We start from the raw sequence: 19,920 nt of genomic DNA on the forward strand, positions 1-19,920 counted from the left end.
CCCTCAGCTTTCCTGATCTGTTCCCTCACATCTACTCATTTTCAACCTTCCTCACTCACCACCATGTTATGTAAGCTATCAAACCATTTATAATGAATTAATGACTAAATACTACCACTTCCTTGGTCAAGATTTGGTCCTTGTGCACACTAGGTCCTAGAGAGGGCCAAGTCAGGGAGGGCTCCATTTCCAGGCATTAACCGTCTTGCCAGGGGCAGAGGAATTGTGCAGGATACCTCGCTGGTGATTATATTTTGTCTGCATTCTTGTGTCTATGTTCACCCTCTCTAACTGGTTGCATTTACTCATCGATGAGATCACCTTCTTCTCTCCATGTCACCCTGGTTTTACCCTCTCACAGACATCACCTCTCCACACACTCCTTGCAGATTACCAAGCTTCTTTTGTCTGCTATACAGCTCTGATGAAGGATATTTGACCATCTATATTTTCCATGTCCTGTCCCAGCCTGACCTGTTGAGTATTTCCAGCATTATCTAGGTTTGTACTGGATATTCACTTTGACCTATTCATTCCTCCCCCACCCCTTCCATGATGGAAAACAACCTTGTTTTCTGTCTTTCCCATTTCCGACAATGGTCTCCAACCTGAACCGTTAACTGTCTTTCCAGAGGTGTTGTCTGACCTGCAGGTTTTACTTCAGATTTTCAGAATCTGCAGGATATTTTAATTTCACTGCCTGAAGCATAAGAATAGTCAGTGATCAAGTCATGATTATAAAATATTATTTATTCAAGACCATTTTCATTTCATATAGATAGAAAATACATTATTACGAATTACACGAGAGACTGCAGGTGCTGGAATCTTAAGCAGAAAACTGCTGGAGAAATTCAACTGTCAAGCAGCATCTGTGGTGGGAAGGTGATTCTGCCTGACCCGCTGAGTTTCTCCAGCAGCTTGTTTTTCTGTTTTAAGGGTAATTAGGTAAAAATAGCTGCAGAGGGCAATTCAACTATAGGGAAGCGGATCATGCACATTGAATAGAATACACAGTCTCTGTTACTGAGTTATAACTAGCCAGGACGTTTAGGCACTAAAAAACTTGCAAAAGCTGGCAAAAAGGCATAATAAAATTACAAAAAAGGCACAAAAAGGCATTTATTGTCAAAAAAGGCATGTATTTCCATCACCAAAATATGGTTACAAAAATTATAATATTACGGTATATTACATTAATTGACCAAAGTTGCCTGGTTGCATTTAATTACTAGCATTTTTTTCAAATTATCTGATGTTAAACTATGCCGTCTGTCAGTCAGAATATGCTTCACTTGTAAAAAACTTATTTCTACCTCAGTTTGGGGTCACTGGTGCATACCCAAAACAAGCTACAAGATATTACAAGCTCATGTCAATATCTTGTGCATAACAACTACCTTTGAGAACTTTAGCTATGTTTTGTATTCCTTCAAGATCTTTGTTAGCTAAAATCACTCTCTCACATTTTCCTTGCATGTCTTTACCTACATCGGCAGGAATTTTACGAATATCGTTAGTTACTTTGTTGAAAAACCTGCAAGTTATTCACTAATGTTTCGCCACATTTCTCAAGGGAATTGATAGTTTGTGGGAAATTTGCAAAATTGGAAGCAAATTGGAAGATCGCGGTGGAGGGACTTTTTCTGCATGATTTCACTGACGATCCTGACTGGAGCACATTCTTCTTCCAAACAATTAACGATTGATTTTATCTTTTCAAAATTTGCAGCATAGTAGAGTACAGCAGAGAGCCATGTACCCCACTCTAATCAAAACGGGCTGATGAGTTAGCGGAATCTCAGGTGTCATTTCCTTGAACTGCAGTGCTTTGAGGAAGTTTTTCTTCCTCAAATTGGAAACTAGGAGATCGACATTGGGAAACAAGCTACTTATGTACTTGGCAATTCTATGAAGTCTTTGAGCTAAGCATGTCAAATGCAACATTTTGGAGAATCAAATTTTAAGAGCACAAGCAGCTTTTTTCATGTACAGAGCCGCATCGGTAACAAACAAGAACATTCTCATGTTTTATACCCTCTTGCCAAAGTACAGCAAGTGAAGATATAAACAACTGAGCAATAGTGGAGCTGTTTGACTTCTCCAATACTTCCAATGTCAACAAATACTTCTTTGATGGTTGACCTGCCTCCAGTGTACCGATGACCACATTGGCAACATATCTTCTCACAGCATCGGTTGTCTTGTCTATTGAGATCCATATTTTGTTGCATGCAACTTGAACTCTAATTTTCTGCACAACAATGTTGAAATTGCTATCAACATAATTTTTCCGTAATGATGACTCATTTGGTATAGGTTCCTGTGTATGTCTCTAAAAAACCTCTGAGAGATTTATTTTCCAATTTCCACAGTGGAATTCCATCATCAATGAATGCCTTGAACAGATCACTCGAAAACTCAGATTTGTGACTGGAGCCAACAGTAAACGTAGTGAGGAGACAAGCTTGGGTATTTTGCTTGGGTAGTCTACACCCCAGTGGTATCAACATTGACTTCTCTATTTTAGATAGCCCTTGTCTTCTCCCTCCTCCCCCTCCCCCTCCCCCTTCCCAGCTCTCTTTCTAGTCCTACTGTAACCGCCGCTTCCTTTCAATAGACAAGACAACCGATCAGTCGGAAAAAGGGTCTTGACCCAAAATGTCGCTTATTCCTTTTCTGCCTGACTCACCCGCTGAGTTTCTCCAGCATTTTTTTGTCTAACTTCAATTTTTCCAGCATCTGCAGTTCTTTCTTAAATAGATCTTGGAGAAAACAGACACAGCGGGCAGCGGCATGAACGAATGAACGACCGACGGTGGTGCCCCCAGTTTCGCCTAGTGGTGGAAATTTTCTTGTAAGTTATACTATGTTAACACGTTAATAAAAACATTAATATTAACGTGTTAACATAGAAAACTTCATTGTAATCACGGTACAACTAGAGTAAATAGCACATCCTTTTAGCAAAACGGCAAAAAAAAGGCTGATTTAGGCACTCGATCGTGAAAAAGGCATTACCCTGGTGAAATCATCAAAAGGCACATGGCTTTTATGGCAAAATCCTGGCTCTAGTTATAACAATCAACTTCAAAGGTTCAATACATCTGCGCTCTTCACTTGCTAAAAAACATCGAGAGCCTGATGTAACTGGGTTCCATGTGACCCAGAGACCGGAAGAAGTTCTTCAGCCCATCCTCCCCATCTTGATGATGCATTAATTGCAGCTTCTCGATGCTTACTCCTTGCATTGCAAGTTTATCAACTAACTGAGAGAAAATTATATTTTCTTTGAGTAGGGGCCGCAAAGACACTTGGCATTCAAGCTGGGAGAATGAAAACTGACTGCTCTTCTTTTGTTCTGGAGTAAATTCTAGGACAGAATACAGCTCCTGCAATCTCTTTGCGTCTTCCACAGCATTATGAGTGTTATAACCTTTCTTAAGAAACACTTTCACTAATTCAATTTGCCTATAACTATTGACCTCTGACCTGGGAACAACAACTTTAGCGAGCAAGAGAGTATCTAAGAATCCAGTTATACAACTGTCAAACTGATCTTTCATGGAGAGCTCTTGCAGACCTCGTAAAAGAATAGGAGCATCAAACTTCCAGATGTTATCCCCTATCATCAGAGGTGAGGACAGAGACTGCAGGAAGTGGAGGAAAGCTTCCAAGGTGTCCTGAAGGCTGCTGGCCTGCTGAGGTTCCCCTCGAAGGTATAGGACCCCGTCCAAGACTTGAAATCCATTAATGGCAAACGCACCTTCCGAGATGGTCTTACTAGGCAAGATGTACTTGTTAAAGATCTTCTCGCCACTCACTGCCGACAGCTGCACAATTTCACAATCGTTTTCTGGAAGATATAATGATAAAGCACAACATTTCTTTCAGGGAAATTGATGGTGTAACAACAGTGAAGAGCTAGAACAACTGAGAAAGTGAACCAAGGATTAACTGATGGAATTTAATTGGTTCATTGGTTAGATGAATTTAATTGAACATTGGTTAGAGCACACTTGAAGTATTATGTAAAACACAATGTGCTGGAATAACTCAGTGGATCAGACATTATTTGTGCATGGAATGGATAGGAGGTGATAGCAGGATAAAGCCTGGCAAGTGATGTTGCTACAGGTGAGGGGGTTTGTTGGCACACAGATGGAGTAAGTGGAGATGAATATGAAAACAAAAGGGGAGAGGAGGAGTGAAATGTAAAGCCAGCGGGAGGGATATGGGGGGGAAAGGGGCAGGATATCAGAAGGAAAGGCTGCGCACATGGGTGGGGAGGGGTGGTAGAGGTTGGGGCCGAGGAAAGAGAGAATGGGAATGGAGAATGTATTTAAATTTGGAGAATTCAATGTTCATAGCATTGGGTTGTAGGCTACCCAAATGGAATATGAGGTGCTGTGAGTACTGTGTGCAGTTCTAGTCACCAAGCTGTAGGGAGGATGTCATTAAAGATAGGAAGGTTCACAAGGATGTTACCAAGACTGAGGGCCTTGATTTACAAGGAGAGACAGGATGGGCTAGGCCTTGTTTTGCTGGATCATCAGATGGTAAGGGATGGTTAAGCAGGCTAGGACTCTATTCCTTGGAGTGCAGGAGGATGAGGGGTGATCTTATCGAGATGTACAAAATCATAAGAGATTGTGTATCTGTGGGAGTGCAGTGCAGACTGACTAGTGGATAGAATCCATTGGAAGGTAGTGTGGGATAGAAGAGAGACATGGAGAGAGTGACATAGAAGAGGAACAAGGATAGACTGTACAAAAGTGAGAAACAGAGAAACTGGAAGTAGACTGTACCCTGACTAACATACAGAAAGATTGGGCAGGGAGTGAGATACAGTTAGAGTGGCCTGCAGTGAGATATAATGGAGTGGCTGGGAGAGGGATGCGATAGTTTGTTTGGGAGTAAGATATGATGGAGCGGCAGGGAGTACAATATGACGGAGTGGCAGAGGAGTAGGATACGAAGGAGTGGCCATGAGTAAGATACATTGGAGTGGCGGGGGGTGGGGGGGTGGAATACGATGGGGGTGAGAGGCAGGTGGAGAGGTTGGGAATGGGTCATGTAGGGTGATATACAGAATATGTGGTGACCTCTCTTTGTTGGTTTACCCAATGGTGTCAACACTCTATCCCTCTCCTAGTTCACGCACTGCATCGCATCTTCCCCACTCAACTAACTCTCACACTGATATAACAGATGTGGTGGGAAAAAAATGAAGTAGAGATTGGTTGTGATCTGGAATTCACCTAGTTAGTGCAACTGAAACCGGTCTCTTCAGTGAGAGGAGGGGGACGAGAGAGCGAGAGCAGGACTTCGGGGAAAGTTGGAGAATCAAGTGGACAAACTGATCTACGGAGAGCCAGCAACGAATGGATGGGATGAATGGCCTCCTATGCTGTAACAATCCCTGGGTTCTCACCATCTGTGGTTCATGCAGCAGAGGAAGTCTTGTGTGATCTGTTACCTGGGCCTGTGGTTTCCAAGTCAAAGAACACCAGGGTCTCCTCTGTGCTCTGCTGAGGGCCATCCTGTCCACCACTTGGCATCTCAGCTCCAGACTCTCTCTGCATTGCATCTTCAGCTCCATCTTCTCTAACAATGACTAGAGTACAGGAAGAAGATAAATAATTTAGTGGCATGGTGTCAGGACAACAACATCTTCCTCAACGTCAGCAAGACCCAGGAGCTTGTTATTGACTTAAGGAAGCGTGGTGGAGTACATGCTTCAATCAGCATCAAAGGTGACCAAATGAAAATGATTTAGAGAGCTTCAAGTTCCTTGGAATAAATATTACCAATGATCTGTCGTTGATCAACCACATTGAGATGCAACAGCCAGGAAGGGATTCCTCCTTTTAGAGGAAATTCGGCATCATTCCAGTGACTCGTATATGAACTTCTGCAGATGCACCATAGAAAGCATACTGTCGGGATGCATCACAGCTCGGTTTGGGAATAGCTCTGCCCAAGAACAGAAGAAATTGCAGAGTTGTGGATGGAGCCCAGTCCATCACACACACTAGACTTCCCACCATTGACTCCATTAACACTTCACGCTGACTCGGAAAATCAGCCAACCTAATCAAAGATGTGTTCTACCACAGTCATTCCTTCTCATATTCCTCCCCTCCGGCAGAAGGCAAAGAAGCTTGAAAACACGCACCCACAGACTCAGGAATGACTTCTTTCCCTTTGTTACCTGGCTTCTAAACTGGGGTCTTGTTCGAGTCACCTGCTGAGGCCATATTTGAGTAATGTGTTCAGTTTTGATCACCCCGCCAGAGGAAGAATGTTGTTAAGCTGGATAGAGTGCAGAGAAATTTCGCAAGGACACACCCAGGACTTGAAGATAGCAACAGGGAGTGGTTGGGTAGGGTCAAGTTCCTTTGAACGCAAAAAGCTGAGGAGTGATCCTATGGAATCAGGAGGGGAATAGATTGGGGGAAAAGCACAACGTTTTTTTAACAAGAGTAGGGTAATCAAGACCTAGAGAACATTTAACGAGGGACACAAGGGGAAACTTTTTTCATACAGATGCTGATGGGTATGTGGAACAAGCTGCCTGAGGAGGTAGATGAGGCAAGTACTATAACAACATTTAAAATACATTTGGACAGGTGCATGGAGAGGACATTTTTAGAGGGATAGAAGGGTCGAGATGGCCTGTTTCCGTGCTGTAATTGTTATGATTATATGGATATGGGCCAAATGGTGGGCAAGTGGGATTAGTTAGATGGGGCTGCTAGGGACAGAGGCGTTGGGCCGAAAGGGCCAGTTTGCATTTATGTCACCCATGACCACAGTCATTGGGAGAATGGTTTCCTAACACAGGAAGAAAAGTTCCACCTGTCAGACAGCGAGGGGCAATTCCAGCAATGATGACACAAGGATCAATGACTACAAAGAAAAGTGGGTTACTGGTGAATGATTCAAACATTTACAATCCCCATGTAACAACTGTGACATGACCAGTATAAAATGCTGGAAGTGTTTTGAGTCAGTGAAGCACTTTGTGTCCTCTCATGAGTTCTTCCAGGTATATGGTGCTGGGGATCTTGTTCGTGGCAGCTGAGACGTGTGACAAGAATTGGCTGAAGCAGATAGTCAAGGACGGGGAAAAAATGGATCTGTGAAAGCAGCGTTCCTCTATGTAACGGTGAAAAATTTGGTCATCAGGTGTAGGGTGCTCTCGGGGCTACTGTACTTGGTGCAAGTGTGGCCCATCCCCTGTTCCTATGCCACAGCGAATGGTAGTGTTGTAGAGCAGAGGGATTTAGGAGTACAAGTGCATGGTTCCTTGAAGGTCGAGTCACAGGTAGATAAGGTGGTCAAAAAGGCTTTTGGCACTTTGGCCTTCAACAGCCAAGAGTATTGAGTATAGAACTTGGGAGGTCATGTTGCAGTTGTATAAGACGTCGGTGAGAACGCATTTAGAATATTGTGTTCAGTTCTGAGCACCATGTTATGGGATATTGTCAAGCTTGAAAGGGTTCAGAAAGGATTTACGAGGATGTTGCCAGGACTAGAGAGTGTGAGCTTTAGGGAGAGGTTGAGTAGGCTGGGTCTCTATTCCAAGGAGCATAGAAGGATGAGGGGAGATCTTATAGAGGTATACAAAATCAAGAGAGGAATAGATCGGGTAGATGCACAGAATCTTTTTCCCAGAGTAGGGGAATTGAGGACCAGAGGACATAGGTTTAAGGTGAAGGGGAAAAGATTTAATAGGAATCTGAGGGGTAACTTTTTCACACAGAGGGTGATGGGTATATGGAACAAGCTGCCAGAGGAGCTAGTTAAAGCTAGGACTATCCCATCATTTAAGAAACAGTTGGACAGGTACATGGATAGGACAGGTTTGGAGGGTTAGTGACCAAGCGCAGGCAAGTGGGACTAGGGTAGCTGGGATATTGTTCGCTGGTGTGGGCGAGTTGGGCCGAAGGGCCTGTTTCCACACAGTATCACTCTATGACTATGATAAATGTAGGTGAAAATGTAAAAGATGTAAGTTTACCTACAGTGTCCATAAACATGGGCACCTGTTCCTGTCTGTTAGAGTCAGTGATAAGAGTGACACACTCTATGGAGGGCATGCGGCTCTGCTGGTGGCTGCTTGGGCCAGCGGTGGAATCGTCCTCAGTGCAGCTGCTTGGCTCTTCTTTCACGCACAGTTTTTTGGAGGTTTCTGCTTCCTCAGCTGCATAATATTTCCTTTTGTTGAAGTTACACATCGAAGATTCGCCCACTGCCTGCAGAGGAGAGCAGTATCTGTTAAGGATAGACCGGTGTGGGTGAGTTAGGCCAAAGGGCCTGTTTCCACACTGTATCACTCTTTGACTCTATAACACAAACTCAGTCCAATAGAAACACAAGGAACTGCAGATGATGGTTTACAAATAAGGACACAGTGCTGGAGTAACTGATCAGGTCAGGCAGCATCTCTAGAGAACATGGAGAAGGGGGGGGGGGGTTCATGAACCAATGCAGGACTGAGGCAGGTGAGAGGCTGGAAGTTGGTATGGAAGATGGTGAAAGAAAGTTCACTGTGCAGAATAGGCAGCAACATAGCAGGGAGTGAGGAAGATAGACACAAACTGCTGGAGTAACTCAGCGAGCTAGGCAGTATCTCTGGAGAGAAGGAATGGGTGACCTTTCGGGTTGAGACCCTTCTTCAGACTAATCAGGGGAAAGGAAACGAGAGATTTAGACAGTGAAGCAGATAGATATAGAACATATATATGCATATATATGCAAATATGTAAAATATATGAAAGATATGCAAAAAAGTAACGATAGTAAAGGAAACAGGCCATTGTTTGCCGTTTGCTATGTGAGAGCAAGAACCTGGTGTGGCTTGGGTGGGGGAGGGATCGAGAGAGAGGGAGTGCAGGGATTACATGAAGTTAGACAAATCATTATTTATACCACTGGGCTGTAAGCTGCCCAAGCTAAATATGAGATGCTGTTCCTCCAATTTGCGACTAGCCTCTGACAATGGAGGAGGCCGAGGACAGAAAGGTCAGTGTGGGAATGAGAAGGGGAATTAGAGTGAGAATAGGGCCCCACAGAAAACAAAGCGCTCATCTGTGTGGAGCCACAAGAAATGAACAAGGCCCTCAATGAGTGTTTCTCTTTTGTTTGTACATTGGAGGAAGAAATGACGGCTGGGGAACTATTACGATCGAGGAAGTGCTGAATGTCCCAAGTCATATGAAGGAAGATAAATCTCCTGGGCTCAAACACATATATCAGAGGACTATGGGAAGCTGGAGAATTTGTAGTGGCCCTGGCTGAGATATATGAATCATCATTAGACACAACTGAGATGCCAGAAGACTGGAACGTGGTAATATTGTGCCTCTATTTATGATGGGCTGCAAGGCAAAACCTGGGAACTATAGACCAGTGACCCTAACACCTGTGGCAGGCAAGTTACTGGAGGGTATTCCGAGGGACAAGATATAGTCATAGATATATATGCATTTGGATAAAGAGGGGTTGGTTAGAGATAGTTAGCATGGTTTGTACGTGGGAGATGGAAACAGAGTGATGGTGGACGGTTATTTTTAGGAAGGGAGGCTTGTGACCAGTGGTGTGCTTCAGGGATTGATACTGGGCCCGTTGCTGTTTGTGCTTTATATCAACGATTTGGATGAGAATGTAGTACGTTTAGTACGTGCTTAGTACGTTTGCAGTTAAGGGTCGGGTACTTTTCGGCGCTGCCGTTCCGCCTCCGTTTGCCGCCGCCCATAGTTAATGCTTATCACCGAAACAGCGGTGCCGAAACGACTGTTGCATTTCTGACATTACAACTGTGACTATTTTTCAAAATTACTTCATTGGCTGTAAAATGTCCTTGGCAGACTCTTTTTTCCTCTCAATTTGTCTTTACCTCCTTTGCACTGTCGAAAGTGGACTGTGGTTAAGCTGTCCCGTGTTTCTTCAAGTCTCTCCCATGGGCTCGGTTAGAAAAGGAGGCGGGTGGAAGAAAATTTAAAGTTATCGGACTTTCGGACAGAACCAACTTCTCTTTGCTTGGTGCGGTGAGCGAGGTCAGTCAGTTTCGAAGAGTTTTGAGGGAAGCCTGCAGTTTGGTAAAAGTTGTCGGTCTCTGCTGTTTTCCCAGTGCTGGAGCAGGGAGGCATGTTTGAAGAATGGGAGTGAGAGCTTCCTATCGCTATATATACACACATACACACGCGGATAAGATACGTCGAGGAGCAAAGGTTTGGCCTGGTAAATAGGTGTTATCTGTGTAACTTGTGAAAAGCAAAGGCATAATTGTGTGGTTACTCTGCTGTCCACTGCACATACCTCCCTTGCATGTGGTTGACTCTTTCAACAACCTAATATGATTTGAAAAGATGAAACATTTCTTGTTTGTAATAAAAGTAAATATATTAAAATGGCAGCAGCGGTGCCGAAACGGCGGTGCCAAATGGTACCATTCCGTGCAGTTGTTATTAAAGTGGGTGGTATCGTAGATGGCGAAGATGGTGATCAAAAATTAGAGTAGGATCTTGATGTGATGGCCAAGTGGACTTAGGAATGGATAATGGAGTTTATGCAGAAAAGTGTGAGATGCTGCATTTTGGGAAATCAAACCAAAGCAAGACCATCACAGGAAATGGCAGGTCCCTGGGGAGTGTTGTAGAGCAGAGGGATCTAGTGGTGCAGGTACATAGTTCTTTAAAAGTGATATCACATATAGATTGGGTGGTGAAGGCTTTTGGTTCTTTGGCCTTCATCAGTTACTAGTTATGTCTTCATCTGCTTTGAGGCTAACATTTGGAACTCACTCGCCAAGACTTGCTGCTCCTGTACCTTTAGCCCTCAGGCTTTCCTCTATGACTCTGCATCCATGACTGGTTTATGCTCTGATGCACCTTGGGTTTACACAAAATAAAGGACTCTTCTTCAGACTGGAGCCCGGGGAAGGGTGCCGCCTGAAAATGTCATGGCATAGTCAGAGACTGACCTGACAATGTGCAAGAAAGAGTAACAGGGGGTAACAGTGGGCTAATATCAAATTAAGGATTGGCTGGGAACAGTTGGGTAATGGCCAGGAATAGTGCGAGCCAGAGCAAATTAAGTTTGATTTTCAGCTGCTCAGGACATGTCTGCACTGACCCTGGCCAAACGCAGTTGTTTCTGACGGAGGTGGAAAGCACATGGCCATCTCATTTTATCCAATTTGCCTCCTTAGTTTAGACAGAGCACTCTGACCTCAGTATTAAAGCCACTTTACATCTTCTACATGATTAACTCTGCACATGCACCTTGTTGCAATGAACAGCAATTCTGCATCCAGGCAGCGATAACTTCCCATCCAAAGTGGACTCTTGTTTCACTGAAAAACAATAATTTTCATGAGTAAACGATCTATGTAATGAACACACGAAGGAAAGAATTTGCCTCTTTGGCACAAAAGAAAGAAGAACATGTTTGATGAAATCAATCATTTAAACCGTTTTTTGGAGTTAATGTTATAACTAAAATGAAGTACATAAATCAGGGCAATATATGGGCAGTGTCTGGTTCAGAAATCACTGGGGTTGACAGCAAGTGCCAGCTCTGAGATTGACTGGGATTCACAGTAAGCGATAACTCTCTGAATCAGAGAGACACCATGAATGATAGCTCTGGGAGTCGTAGCGAGCAACCGCTTTGGGATTCACAGCGTTCTGAAACGGAGGCACAGTGAACGACAGCTCTGGAATTCACTGACAGTCACTGTGAGGGACGACTCTCTGAATCACAGAGGCACAATAAACGACAGTGCAGGGAGTCACAGTGAACCTCAGCTCTGGCAACCTGTAGCAGTTCTCTCAGTCACAGTTTGTTGAATCTGCTGGGGAGCACACAGGATGTGCCCTGGTGATATCCCTGGAATGCCCAGATAGGCACTGGTGGTGATGGGCACTGGACATGGCCCGGGCACCCACCCACCAGTTGCTGGTGATGCAGCAGTGAAGCCTCCTTCCCAGATCAATCGTGGAACAGCGACTAACTTGCGCGGGGGAAATGGGGGTAGGGGGCTCTCAACAAACGTCCATGGCGATTTGATTCACGTTGTGAGTCAAAGGCAATTGTCATTTTTATTAGAGGAAACAGGAGTACCTGACTATTACTCACATCTCGTGATTGTCAAATTGCCCAGCATTTTCTCTGGAAACTTGCAGCATTCCTGAAAGTCGATAATGGTGTTGTCCACATGCACATCCATTGGCTTTTCTTTCCGTAGTTCTGCGAGAGCTGACTTGATTGTTCCATGCAGCTTCAGGATTTCCTGCTCTGTGGCATAGCGCAACAACTGGGACACCACGTTTTTGCTCACCTCCATTCTCTTCAACACGTTCTCTATGCTGTTCAGACTCACCTGCAGCTTGTGGGTTTTGGAGGAGTGAAGCTCCTGCAGCTCATTGAGCAGCCTGCGCTCCTCCTCCTTCACCTTCTGCAGGGCAGCCTGAACCCGGGCTTCGATCAGATCTGTCAGCTTGTACTTGTCCTTGTTCACGTCATCCACGAGCAGTTCCAGTTGGCTCTGTGATTCAACAAACTCTTCTTGCTTTGTGACTATTGCTGCCAGCGTTTCCTGCAGCTCGCTCTTCAAAAGGCTGACCTGTTTTCGCACAGGGGTGCAATCATGGTCTTTGTGTTCCAGAAGCACGCACAGGACACAGAGCCACATCGAGCAGGTTCTACAGTACAGACTGCACATAAAAACTAGTCACAATTACCGTCAAGCAAAGGCATAAAACCCATACCACTATCTTATGCTGCCTGTCCAGGCCGTTGACACTTGGTTTCCTCAAATAAAACCCCAAACATTCCTTGTACATGCAAGACCTTATAATTGACCAGATCCCTAATCATGCCCAGCCGTTTCAGAGATTGTAAAATAACATAGTTGGGAGCGCAAGTCACATATTAAGGTTTCAAACCTATTCGTCACGGGTGGATTTTTTGTTACAGAGTAGTAGATTGATGGGAAACATTAAAAAAATGTTAAGTTATATTTATTTAATGACGTGAATTTTAATTCAATTGCTGTGGTAGGATTGGATTTCAGGACACCAGCAGAAAGGCCCTGGGCTCTGGATGCTATAACTGTAACCTAGCCACTGTTGTATCTTTTGCATTTCTATCTCATCTGAGTGTCATAAGATTTCACCCTCTTTTAAAAAGCAGCCTCAGCTTTCAAACACAGTCACTGTGCACCACCCACATCACCACACCCTCCCTCTACATTGGAAACACAACCTTTACCTAATTGTCTGATTTTCATGCGAGCTGCAGAGGAGATCCTTTGATCTTCTTAGAATCTTCAAGAACTCATCTGAATTCAACTTTCGCAAAGTGCCCAAGGTCTCCACGTGCTTCTTGTGATCTGGCATCAACACCTGATGAGTGTGGAGGCACTTGTTACACAGCACCTTGTCACACTCCAGGCACACAAACTCTGCAGACGTATTCTCCTCACAGGAGGCACAGCGCTGTTCTGCACTTTCCAGGATTTGCTGCTGCTTTCTCACACTGTTCTGCAAGTTTGACACAAATATATTGTCTGGCAGGGAAGAGAGACCTTTCTTGGTCACCATTTCGCAGATGGGACAGGTGACATCGCTCCCATTGGATTCGCGTTCCAGACAACCTGCACAAAAGGTATGAAGGCACTCGAGGAGCTTTGGACTTGTTGCCGGCTTGTTGCAGAGCCCGCACTGAAAATATTCCTCAAGCCTTGTTACCAGCTGGGCCTCCATGACCTGTAACAAAGAAATGCCCATCACAATAAAGTTATGGGGTTGGAGATTGCAACCTTCACGTGGTCCACCCCGTTTCGACGAATGGATTCAACCTGGCGTGCACAAACGGGTGACGGGTGACGCCGCGAGCCTCGCCAGCAGCTGTTCGTCCTTTCCACTTTTTTTTGTTTTTATTATGTCTAAAAGTGTGTTTTAGTGTGTGGGGGGGGGGGGGGGGGGTAGGGCGGGAATTGGGGGAAATTTACCTTGGTGGAATGCAACTTTTCTCCCAGTTGCATTTGGCCTCCCTCGCTTTTTTAATTTGACCAATTAAAAAACAAAAATAAACCTGCAGATTGTGGAAATATGGAATTAAAACTGATTGATTGACTAACAGGAAATGGAATATGGAATAATATTATGTATTAATATAATGAAATTAAACAAATGTGTCATTTTCCGATTGGTGAGCTGTACAGACTGAGGAGTCACATGGTCAACTTGATCAAAGGCAATTTATGTAATTGACTTAAGAAGAGAGTTGGAGGCCTGGACCCATTCATTGTTGCTTGTGCTCTATATCAAAGATTTGGATGTGAATTTATAAATTGGCTAAAGCATGGTAATTTTGCAGATTACATTAAATTAGATGGTATCATAGAGAATAGTTATCAAGAATTACAACAAGATCCTGATTAGCTAGGTAAGTGAGCTGAGGAATGACAAAATTAAGTTTAATTTAGATAAGTGCAAGATGTTAATTTTGGGAAGTCAATGCACACCAGGACTTTCTCAATAAATAGTTGGGCCCTGTGAAGTTTTGTGGAAACTGAGGTGTACAAGTACCTGGTCCCCTGATAGTGGTGTCACAGGTGGAGAGTGGTGAAGAAGGCTTTTGGCCTTTATGAGTATATAAATTGAGACACCCTGTAGCAGTTGTACAAGACGTTGGTGAGGCTCCACTTGGAATATTGTGTTCAGTTTTGGTCACCATGCTATAAGAAAGATAACATTAAACTGGAAAGGTACAAAAATACAAACCTAGCTGGGAAAGCAAGGTGTGAGGAGAATACGTAGTCTGCAAGGAGGTATGGAGATAGGTTGCATGAGTGGGCAAAACTTTGGCAAATGGAATGTAATGTGGGGATTGTAAGGATGTCTAATGCAGAAGAAAAAAAGCAAAGAGTAACTTTGAGCAACTAGACAGAAATATCTTGGTGTCCCTGCATTAGAAACACAGAACGTCAATGGGTAATTAAGAACCTAACTAGAATTGTTGCCTTCATGGCAAAGAGTATAATTTCAGGGTGTGTCTTGCTGCAACTGTACAATGTATTGGTGACACCAGACAGGAGGTACTGCATATAGCATTTGTCTCCTTGCTTATGTTGGTCTATAGGGTGATTTCACGAAATGTCACTGGAGCGTAGATCCTGACCCACGTGACCGCAAATTTTAACTGGAGTACACTCGTCACTTCCGGTACATGTTAGTGAATCTGAAAACACGCACTTTCACACCCGTTAAAAACCGCGAAAACGGCCAGTTTTTGAGCTGTAAATTACTGTGCCAGTCGGGGTGACCGTGAGGCACAGCTACCTAACTTTACAGTCCAGAAGAAAGATAAAAACTAAGGTAAATCCAAGAGGGAGCTGAAGGTGCAAATACAGCGGAAGTGCTCAGCGGACATTTGCCGTGGAGATATAAAGATAGAAAATATCGGGAATTATCACGTTTGCTCGCTGCATTTCATCAAAAGTAAGGCATTATTGACGTTTTATCTTTATTCATTTGTTATATGAAAAGTTTTAAAAGTGAAAAATCCGTCAGTAAAATTGCAAAATCGCCCATGGTTCTCAGGTGGGTTTTAATATGCAAAATGAAAACGCTTCTGAAGCTCCATTTACCATTTAAATAATCATAAACTATCAATGCGTTTTGAAATAAATTTTACTCGGATGCAAGCTAAGGAATGGGATAATTGTCAGCTGTTAATTGGACAAAATCAGAACATTTAATTATTTGCCAAAATATATTTCTCACTGTTTCTTGTTAAAAGCCTGTACAATCACCCAAACTACTTATTTATTTATCATCTAATAACAGACAAGCCTGTGCAGGCTTTAAACAAGAAACATTGAGAAATATATTTTGGCAAATAATTAAATGATCTACGCTCCAGTGACCTGTCGTGAAATCACCCTATTTGCATTATAGACGGTGCAGAGAAGGTTTCGTGTGATTCTCGGGTTAAAGGGGTTGACATATGTTAGGAGGTTTGCCAGGTTAGGTCTATACACATTGGAGTTTAGAACAATGCTAAGTAATCTTATTGACACATCTAAGAAGCTTAACAGAGTGGATGCAAGAAGTCCGTTTCCTCATTATGAAATCTAGAAGGGGTGGAAGATTACAACCTTCACGTGGCCCGCCTTGTTTCGACTAATGCAATCAACTCGACGTGCACAAAGAAAAGATGAAATAGAACAAGTTCTACAACGTTAGGCTGTGCACGCCGCACGAAAGAAGAAGATGAAATCTAGAACAAGGGGCAGGATTGCAGAACAAAAGATCACTGGGGTAAAATGGTGATGAGGAAGAGTTTTGTCCTCCGGGGAGTAATATATTTTTACCTCAAAGGACAGAATAAAAGTGGTTAATTTGATATTTTCAAGAGAACTAGATTTAGCTCTTAAGGCTAAGGGATTCAAGGGATATGGGGAAAAGCCGGAATGGGCTACTGATTTTGGATGATCAGCCATGATCATATTGAATGGCGGTGCTGGCTCGAAGGGCTGAATGGAATACTCCAGCACATGTTTTCTATGTTTCTAACTCACCGGTATTTCCCAATCGTCTCCTTCCCAACACTACCACCCACCTGCGTGCAGCTGCTGTTTCCAGAGCTGGAGATCTGAGCAAACAGAAGCTGCTGGGAACACTCAACGAGTCAGGCAGCGTGTGCGGGGATGCGCTGCATTCGCTGCCACTGAAACCTCGCTCACTTTGCAACAGTTTCCTGACCCCGTTAAACGGCTCGCCATTTTATCTCACCTCCAAGTCCTTGACTCTGCTTCTCTGCGCCGGGCTCGGGTCTGAGCCTCCGACCTGGCCCGGAGAGACGGGGGCGAGGGAAGAGCCGGACGGTGGCAGCGGCGAAGGGTCGTCTGAGCTGCCTGTCTGTCGCCTGCGAGGGGCCCCTGTCCTGCCTCACTCCGCTCTCCTCGACCAGCAGAATGAGAAACGAAAGTGAAAGGGCGGAGTCGAGGTGCTTTTCTTAAAATGGTGAGATTACCTCCAGCCTGACCTGATCCCATCCTCCAGCATCTGCACAAAAGCATCTGTCCATCCCCCAGATTCCCGTTCACCTCGGTCCCCATCTCTAATAATTAGCCAATCCTGCCTAGACCCAACTCATTCCAACCCTCCTGACATCCCATACCCCTCTCTTTACTCCCACCCCCCTCTGTTGATGCCCACCCAGCTCCCTGATCACCCTGTTCCCATTCAACCCCACCCAATCCCAACCCATCCATTTCTGATGAAGATACTGACTCGTGCTTGGAACAGTCTCATCCCAACCATTTCTATCCTGTCCTCCCTCAGCTTTCCTGATCTGTTCCCTCACATCTACTCATTTTCAACCTTCCTCACCACTGTGTTTTGTAAGATATCAAACCATTTATAATGAATTAATGACTAAATACCATCACTTAATTAATGACTAAATATGACCACGTCAGGATTTGGTCAACCAGAGAGAATGTGTGCACACCAGGCTACAGAGAGGGCCAAGTCAGGGAGGGCTCCATTTCCAGGTATTAACCGTCTTGCCAGGGGCAGAGCAATTGTGCAGGGGGGGTAGATACCTCGCTGGTGATTATAGGGTTTGAGTGTGAGTTCATGCCAGAAGAATACAATAAATGCTGGAAAAGCTCACCAGGTGAGGCTGTGTGTGTGTGTGCTACAACTCCACAGCTGTTGACATCACTTGACACAGATTATAATCTGCCTCTGACTGCTATACTAACCCATTTGGTCTGTTCCATTCAGAAATATTGATCCCAATATTGAATTCTACAACTTCAGGAAAGTTGATTTCTCGAGCTGTACCAGTCATCCATCTGTAACATGGGCTTAGCTTGGCTTTTATTCCTACAGAGTGGAGGACATGCACAGCCAGACCTGCTGGGCTCACCCACCTGCTCTGCCTTTTGCAACTCTCACATTTCGTCTGCATTCATGTGTTTATGTTTACACTCTCTAACTGCTTGCATTCACATCGATGAGATCACCTTCTTCTCTCTATGTCGCCCTGTCTTTACCCTCTCCCAGACATCCCCTCTCCACACACTCCTTGCAGATTACCAAGCTTCTTTTGTCTCCTATTCAGCTCTGGTGAAGGATATTTGACCAACTATATTTTCCGTGTCCCTGACCTGTTGAGTATTTCCAGCATCATCTTGGTTTGTACTGGATATTCACTTTGAATGAATGAATGAATGAATGAATGAATGAATGAATGAATATGTTTATTGTCATTGCACAATACTGTGCAACGAAATTCCATTACATCTCCTCCGGTTAAAAAAATACAAACACGACAACCATTGACACATATGTACACTTATTAGTAAAATAATAAGTAAGTATTTAAAAAGAATTAAAAATAATTTGGCGGCATTTCTTGGAATTACATTTTGCTTCCCCAGTGTTCTCTGTTGGAATTAAGCTCTTTTATCGCACATGGGTAGAAACTATTTTTTAGTCTACCGGTGCGAGCCTTCAGAGACCTGAATCGCCTCCCAGAGGGTAGCAGAGTGAAAAGGTGGTTGGCAGGGTGGGATGTGTCCTGCTTGATATTTGTGGCCCAGCGCAAGCACCGGGCCCTGTATATATCATCCAAGGAGGGCAGTTGAGCGTTTGTAATGCTCTGCAGTTTTTATAATTCCCTGCAGCGCCCTCCTCTCAGCCACAGTACCGCTAGCAAACCACACCAGGATTCCATAGGAGAGGAGACTTTCCACGGTGCATCGGTAGAAGGTCAGCAGCAGCGGCTGTGAGACGTTTGCTCTCCGCAGAGACCTCAGGAAATACAGCTGCTGATGTGACTTCTTCACAAGAGTGACGGTGTTCATTTGCCATTTGAGGTCCTGGGAGATGTTTATTCCCAGGAACTTAAAGCCAGTGACTCTCTCCACCATGTCTTCTTTGATGTATAAGGGAGCAGGTTCCTCTCTCCTCTTCCTCCTGAAGTCAACGACCAGTTCTTTTGTCTTTGATGGGTTGAGTACCAGGTTGTTTTTGGTACACCAGACAGTCAGTTTTTGGACTTCATCCCTGTAGGCAGACTCGTCGTTGTTGTTTATCAGTCCCACCAGTCACGTCGTCCGCAAACTTGATGATCCTGTTTGTACTGTGTGTTGGTATACAGTCATAAGTGTATATTGTATACAAGATGGGACTCGGCACACAACCTTGTGGCGCTCCTGTGCTGAGCGTCAGGACTGGGGAGTAATTGGACCCCATCCTGATAGTCTGTGGGCGGTCTGTTTAAAAGTCCTTAATCCATCCGCATGTGTTTGCATTAACACCCAGATCAGACAGTTTGTCCACCATTCTGCTGGGGATGATGGTATTAAATGCAGAACTAAAATCTACAAATAACATCCTCACATATGAGCCAGGACGCTCCAGATGTGTCAGTGCAGAATGTAGAGCTATTTTGATGGCATCCTCCGTTGACCTATTAGCTCTATCTGCAAACTGATGCTGATCCAGGGTGGATGGGAGTGAGGACTTAATGTGGGCCAGGACCAGTCGTTCAAATCACTTCATCACCGTTGAAGTGAGAGCAACAGGTCTATAGTCATTCAAGCTGGTAATGGATGTTTTTTTGGGTACAGGCACGATGGTAGCAGTCTTAAAAGCATTTAGGGACAGTGCACGTTGACAGAGAGAGGTTAAAGATGTCGCTAAAAACCTCCGCTAACTGGTCTGCACAGTCCCACAATACTCTCCCTGGGATGCCATCTGGGCCAGCAGCCTTCCTGGGGTTGACCCTGCGGAGTGTTCTTCTGCCATCCTCCGTATTCACAGTGAGTGCCAGGTTGTCAGTGCTGGGCGCGGCTGCAGGTGCAGGATCCGCCTCATTCAGCTCAAA

The 19,920-nt window shown here is 44.4% G+C and overlaps 1 protein-coding gene across 1 annotated transcript; it reads right to left on the reverse strand.

The window, feature by feature from the left end:
- Positions 1-616: 616 nt before the first annotated feature.
- LOC129709515 (uncharacterized) lies at positions 617-16,941 on the reverse strand. Its single transcript, XM_055655962.1, has 7 exons — positions 16,812-16,941; positions 13,282-13,778; positions 12,148-12,725; positions 11,292-11,362; positions 8,027-8,261; positions 5,480-5,617; positions 617-3,856 (listed from the first exon to the last, which is right to left on the reverse strand). Exons 2-7 carry the CDS (start codon positions 13,773-13,775, stop codon positions 3,117-3,119), a joined length of 2,256 nt encoding a protein of 751 aa, XP_055511937.1. The 5' UTR covers positions 13,776-13,778; positions 16,812-16,941; the 3' UTR covers positions 617-3,116.
- Positions 16,942-19,920: the final 2,979 nt, after the last annotated feature.

The sequence above is a fragment of the Leucoraja erinacea genome, chromosome 25 (assembly GCF_028641065.1).
Source record: "Leucoraja erinacea ecotype New England chromosome 25, Leri_hhj_1, whole genome shotgun sequence".
Taxonomy (NCBI): Eukaryota; Metazoa; Chordata; class Chondrichthyes; order Rajiformes; family Rajidae; genus Leucoraja; species Leucoraja erinaceus.

Excerpts from the sequence above, each read along its gene's own strand:
- LOC129709515 (XM_055655962.1), bottom strand. The coding sequence starts at position 13,775 with ATGGAGGCCCAGCTGGTAACAAGGCTTGAGGAATATTTTCAGTGCGGG. Across the intron at positions 11,363-12,147 it reads CAATTTGACAATCACGAGAT|TGAAACAAGAGTCCACTTTG; the intron begins GTGAGTAATAGT and ends ATTGTTTTTCAG. Across the intron at positions 8,262-11,291 it reads TTGCTGTTCATTGCAACAAG|GCAGTGGGCGAATCTTCGAT; the intron begins GTGCATGTGCAG and ends TCTCCTCTGCAG.